The sequence below is a fragment of the Haliaeetus leucocephalus genome, unplaced genomic scaffold (assembly GCF_000737465.1).
Source record: "Haliaeetus leucocephalus isolate CR32 unplaced genomic scaffold, Haliaeetus_leucocephalus-4.0 Scaffold384, whole genome shotgun sequence".
NCBI lineage: Eukaryota > Metazoa > Chordata > Aves > Accipitriformes > Accipitridae > Haliaeetus > Haliaeetus leucocephalus.
Genome location: NW_010972820.1, coordinates 8,026,646 through 8,033,405, shown reverse-complemented (window position 1 = coordinate 8,033,405; position 6,760 = coordinate 8,026,646). Strand labels below are relative to the sequence as shown.

At 45.0% G+C, this 6,760-nt stretch overlaps 1 protein-coding gene across 1 annotated transcript in view; it reads right to left on the bottom strand.

Moving 5' to 3' along the window:
• Window positions 1-605, bottom strand: part of LACE1 (lactation elevated 1) — a 68,520-nt gene extending 67,915 nt beyond the window's left edge. Inside the window, exon 1 of the mRNA XM_010573452.1 lies at window positions 134-605. Coding sequence (XP_010571754.1) covers window positions 134-605 — 472 coding nt within the window. The remainder of the gene's footprint in view (window positions 1-133) is intronic.
• Window positions 606-6,760: the final 6,155 nt, after the last annotated feature.

Genomic DNA, 6,760 nt, shown 5'->3' with positions numbered 1-6,760 from the left:
CGGCTCCCGCGGCCGCCCCACGGTGCACCTTCCTACGGGGTGCTCCAGCAGCCCGGCGCTCGCCCTCCCTTGGCCCGGCTGCGGACAGGGCTTGGCGCTGGGCCGGCGAGCCCCCTCCCGCCGCGGTACTGACCTCTCCGCAGGACGGCGGCCCGCGCCGGTAGCAGGCGGGGGGCGCGCCGCGCCGAAGCCCGCAGCAGGCAGCGCGCAGTAACCAAGGGCGACACGGGCGCCGCCATCTTCCCTTCCCGGCCCGGCCTCTGCGGCGGGGGCGCGGGGCGCGCTGGGAAATGGAGTCCCGCCGGGGCAGCGACCGCCGTCCTTCGGAGGAGCCGGGCCTCCGCCCGTGCTGGGCGAGTCGTTCCAGCGGGGGTCCCCGGCTCCCCTCCCTCCCTTTGCCCCCAAAACCGAGCCGCGGGCTGTGGTGCAGCCCCTGAGGAGCCGGCCGCAGCCGCCCCGGCCACTGGGCACAAACCGCACTTCAGGGACCCACCGAGTGCCATGCTGGTGCCATTTATAGTACCTGCCTGCCGTATCCACGCGCTCCCATTTTCCAAACAGCTCGCCTGACCAAATCGCCTATGATTTGTGTCGTGCTGCACCATGGCCGCACCCCATGCAGCTGCTTTCAAGCCAGCTTGGCCATCACTGAGGAGTTTTGGCAGCTGAACTTGCATTTGTCAGTGATTTCTAGCTTGTGTTGTTTGTTTACCTTTAAAAGCATGGACCGTAAAATATTAAGGATAAATATTTGTAAAATATTAAGGATAAATATTCCTGGTCAGCGTTACAGCCTATCTGCACTACAACCACTTTTATGCCCATGAACAAATATTTAAGCCGCAACAGCAAGATACATTAATGTAAAAGCAGATTTCCCTGAAGATAACGCAAAACCTGGAGGCCAGTTCAGTCCCGTACTGTCAGTGTGTGCTTAGCACACAGTAAGTCTCGTCCTTGGCAGTACCAGTTCAGACACCCACGTGGGGCTCCTGAGAGCTCCTTGGGAGAAGGCCAACCGTCTGCCTCGTTTGGTAGGTACCTGATGTCTTACCCAACCACCTCCGCTGGGACTACGAAGCTCTTTTGACAGAAAGGCACAATACAAAAAGCCTACACTCCAACGGAAAGGCACTGGCACTCGGGAATCGCTAACCGTAATACTCGCCTGCTGGCTGGCTGGCCGGCCCTCCATTCCCGTCAGAAATGCACCCAAAGGTCAGGATGGGGCTTCAGAAGATGTTGCCTATGGAGTGCATTGTGCAAGAAAGAGATAACAAAATGCCTGCTCATGGTAAAAGTGCAAAGGAAATGCTTTAACTGACTTTTGGGTTTGCAACATCATAATTCCTGCATCTTACTCTAGAGTTAAATTTCAACATGAAAAAGTGAACAAGTAATTTTCACAGACTATTATTCAATTTTATTATTTTTTTTTCATAAAGAGTATAGCAAAATATTACATCAGGGCACTATAGAATTGCTTGCTAACAGAAGTTGATTATATCCTAAATGGTGCTGCTAAATTTAAAAAAAATGGTTTTAATCTTGAAAATACTAACAGTGATTACAGTTATGTTCGAACATGTTCAGCTGTTTTAAAATATGTAGTTGCTCTAGACATATCTTCAGAGCTACATACCTAATTAAGCAGTGAACTAAAGTGCCAATTTATCACATCTTAGAAGAGCTGTTTTCAGTGCATTTTCTTTCATCTTTCCTTTATTGAGCATTTATTGGTTTTGACTCATTCTAGCATGTTACAGCTATCAACACCTGTGCCCATTTAGGAATGAATTCCAGTACAAATCATAGTGAATTGAATAGATGTCTCAAAGATGCTTCACAATTGTTGCAATATTTTTAGAAACTCAAACAAGGAAACAAACAACTTCAGTAAAAGTGATTTAAATAACAAATAACTTATCTTTATAAACAGCTTATCTCCTTGAGAACAAAGAATAAACAAGGCAACAAGAGCCGTTTTTTCTTCCATTATTAACTCAGATCACAATACGAATGGGTGAAATGTCAAGAATAATTGGAGAAAATGACAGCATAATCTTCAGCAAAAACATCTGATTTATTTAAATTGTCACTGTTTTTTTCTTAACCTTGTTATCCAAGGGAGCATAGAAAAACTTCCCACTTGGGTCTATTCTGACATCATCTACCTAAGTGAATAAACCCTCCGCAATGCTATGAGCCTTCTATACAATGGCAAACTCTGAAATGCCACCATACGCTGTATCACACACCCCAGGAACTGAATCTGCGTTGGCTGTAAGCACTTGGCTCAACCACGTTTTGGTGTTAACCTAAAAGAATGGGAGTTTCAAGTATACTTCTGTAGATTAGCATGGTTAATGTCCTGTAACAGATACAGATCTGTTCTGTGGTACGCTTGTATACTTCATTCCCTGTACCTGTCCCCTTGCTTGCCTCCAAAAATGTGACATTGCAACTGTGTAGAAATTAAATTGACACTTTTTCAACCCAGCTGCATTCTTAGTCTGCCAGCTAGCCAAAAGCATAGGTGGTCTTTAACAGGAATAAAAATCAGGGGTATAATAAAAGCCCTCCAGAGGCCCCCTCTGGCTTCTAGTGGTATAAACTGCACTCCTTTTAGCAATCCTGATGTGCTGAACCCCATGGGGATGTATGTGTCCAAGGGTCTTTGGGTCTCTGCCAGACCCTCTGACTTTCTGCAGGCGGAGGACAGGGTCTACCTGCCTGCAAGGCTCCAAGACATTCTCACCATGGGAAACATCTTTGGCTCCCAAACATAAACGTACTTTTGATCTAGGACTGACCATTCAGCCTACTCTAAGAAAATGGATTTTGTGGCTAGTTTTCATCAACACAGTTTCCAACAAAAGGCATTTTCCTGGGATTATGTCAAAACACCCTGGAGTAAACTTGCTATTAACCTCATCTATTTCAAGACAATCAAATATGCTATTAATAGTCTACGTTGCTTATAAAGCCTCAGATTAAAAAAGCTGCAGAAATGTTCCCAAATCTATGGACTTACAGCCATATTCACTATCTGTTTAAAGCTTGCATTTCAGTCAGCTCGAACAGCTCAATGTGCTATAAATTCATTGCGCAATTTTCCAGTTACATGGACTCTACTCAGCTTCTCTCAGAACAAGGAGTTCACAGCAGAAATGAATGCTGTGAGGTGGTGGATGACATTTTAAACGTTAAGGAATCTAGAAGGATATGAGAACCATCCCTTGTGGAAAGGGATAATGTTGTATAAAAAGGGAGAAGAGGAACTGAATACAATAGTTAAATCTGAATATATATAAAATATGTGGATATTACAAATTCTATTTATAGGTTTAATATTTTTATCGGGATGATAAGTATACAATGCAGATATTCAAACACCATGCTTCAAAGCACTGGCAGCTAATGCAGGAATCAGGAAGTCATTTTTCCACATAAAGCATTGCACAATTAGTTCAATGCCTTGTGGGTTTTGCCATATCCTGAGTCAGCATTCCCCACAAGTTTTGACAAAATACGCCTGTGTTGACTAAAATGTGTTAACGTGGGCATTTGGCAGAAGGCTGGAGAACCCTAACCGAATAACGGAGAGATTTGGTTTCATTTCCAGTTAAATGTGACTTTCTCTTTTAAAAACAAAGAAACAAACAAAAAACTACTTGAGAGGTATTACTATACCAAATTTAAGAATTAATAATATGTTAATACCTGCTTCTGTGGGTATGTGCTATGAGACTCTGGTATTCATATTGACACTTCAAGTTGTGCCAGAAAATCTTTGTGTCATAATTGAATAACATGGCGTAACAAATCCATGAGTACCTAATCTCTTGGTTGTTACTTTAAATGCTTGATTTCTTGCATCTAATCTTTGGACCTACAAACACAGCTGACCTCTCTCCCTCCAGATTTGAAATTTGGCTCAAAGTTCATGTCAGAAACAGAATTAAAACTTTCTTTTCTTTGCAAGCAGAAACAACTACAGATAGTGTAACTCCAGTCTCATGGATCGCAAAAAACACCCAAAACATAACTCAAAATAAACAAATGCATTTTCTGAGGGTTGGAAGGAAACAAGGAGGCTCACAGGACTCTGATTCTCCCTCATTTTCATTCCTTCTCTTTGCCTCATTAGCCAGCATAGGTGGTCTTTAACAGGAATGTATGCTTTCACGTGATGTAAGGGGGGGCTAGCCGTGAAGCAGGGCATCTTCCCCTTTGTCTCCCAGGTCAGAGGATTTGTATCTGACCTCAATGAAAAAAACTGAGGTGGAAGACCTCACCAAATCACTGTAATCTCCTTACTTACCAATGCTATTGACACACGGGCACGAAAACATTCACTCCCTGTAGCTTGCTTCCATACAGCAGCTCTCCACCACCAGTTATCTCTATTAGGAAAAGCAGATAGAACAATGGTGCTAAGATGGTATGCTGTGAGAGAAGCATTCAATTTAAGCCTCACTCTTAGTTATTTATCCAGCGTTAGAACAAATTATATTCTTGATTCACCATAGGCTCACCAACTTCACAAATATACAGTATTAGGCACTTTTTCTGTTTCTTTGGAATAGAAAATGAAACCAGACTTAGCCAGGAGAGAGACAATACCTTATACTTACTTAAGACAATACCAGTGCTTTGCCATATCTTCACATTTGCAGTCAGATGTGGTAGCACAGGTTGTGTAACAAACAAAAGCTTATCCAGATGCATGCATATGTAATCTCAGTAGAATTAATGAGTTTTTTCTTGCCTTGCTGCAAGACCAGTTTAAAAACTAGTATAATTCAGGTAAGGCTCCCTTCCACTCCTTCTTTATAAAACTCTGTCAGCTTCATTTCTGTTTATAAAGTGAAGAGTTGGCAGCTATTACCATAAAGAAAGGATGTAAGGAAGGTGCACTAGTAAGGGGGAGAAATAATACTGGAGGAGTGATGAGCAGGAAATTCACAGAAAATTTACCAAGCAAACCACCTACGGCATACTAGTTATGTGGATGGGCTATTTTTGTACTTTGGGTTCATCTCTGCTTTCTGATTATCTTTTTCTTAACACAGACAACTGCTAACCAAACTTGCCAGATGTTAACTTTGAATCTCTCAGCTGTGATTTGTGGGCAGCCTACTATTTTGCCTACTGCCTAGACACAGATTTTTAGAAAAAAATGTAACTAGTTTCCTACAGTCTCATTCTACCTGCATAGAATGTTGTGTAGACATAGAACATAGTGACCCCAGAACACTTTCACAAGGAAAATGATATATGCTTTTAATCATTGGAGGGGTACTGTTATGAAATATAAAAAAATTCTGGAAGACCTCTGAGTCATTTAGAAATATTAGCCATGGGTTAATGTAATTTCTATTCACTGATGTCTTAGGTGCACCAAAAAGGCAAGCATTCCACTTCTTTTGGCAACATTTCTTTTATCGTAGCACACCATCTACCTGAGACAGGTACAAAAGAATCAAAGACTTAATGTCTTGGGAGGGAACAATCACATCAGCTCCCCTCCTCCCCTTCTGTGATTCTTTTTTCTATCTTTCTTCAATGTCCTAAACCACCTTCCCCTTCTGGAAACACAGTTTTCCTTTCTTATCCTTTCCTTTATAAGAAATGAGCACAAACTGTTACATTCCTAAGCTGTGAGGATATAAAAACTGGGCCACTTGGTTATACCGCTATTAAATGCATATAATTTGTGAAAATTCAAGAACTTGCTGTTTTTTTAAAAGCTGTAAGGCTGCTACAGGCAACATTGCCATCTCACTTTCAGGTTGGGTCAATAACCTTGAAAACTTCGTTTTCAATACAGAGCTTTTGGTAGGCATCTCCTCCAGCCTACACTTAATACCCGGCTGATTCCTTTTGCCTAACACCTTGCATATACAGCATTTCCTATCCAGTCCTTTCACCTTGACTCTCAGCATTTCATATCTTGGTTACAGCATTGCCCTCTTCCCTGATCTTGATATGTACAGTTTTGTTCATGTCCACTGACAATGCCATTGCAAAAATAATTTCTTATTCTCTCATACCAAGACCTAGGTTATGCTTCTGGCTAATATACCAACCTAACCTACCTGGGATGCCCCACCTGTCATGAACAGTAATCCTTCCTTTCTGCACTCTTTAAGGGCTGCAGGTGAAAAGCTGCAGCCAGGAGTTAGGTACCATTATTGCCACGTGTTATTAAACCTTCTTCGGTTTAAAAAAAATCGGTTAGCTTGCCGCTGCGCTGACCGAATCGCATCGCCGTTGTCTGTCTACGTCCCTGATCCGTGCAACCGCATCAACCCAGGCCTCGGCCTCACCGGGGGCCAGGCCCAGCCGAGCCGCCCCGGGGTCCCCTCACGGCGCGGCCTCCTGGGGCCGCCCGTACCGCACAACCCTCCCCCCCAAAACACGCCGCCGCACAGGGGCTCCCTCCCTGGACGAGAGGAGGGGACTCACTGCGGGCCCCAAGCGGGAGGAATCAGCGAGAAGACCCCGCCGCTCCCTACCCCCGCCCCACGGCACCCCCCGCGCCGCCAAGCCCCTCAGCCCGCGCCCGGCCCGTCGCGCCGCCCGCCTGTCGGGCGGGCCCCAGAAACCAGCTCTCGCCGCCTCCGCCCCGCACCTTCCGCGCACGCCGGGACCTGTAGTTCGGAGGGCGGGCGGCCGCGCCGGCCCTAGCGAGGGGGGCGGCCGCTGAGGACTACAAAGCCCAGCCTGCCTTGCGCGCGGCGGCGGGCCCATCCGC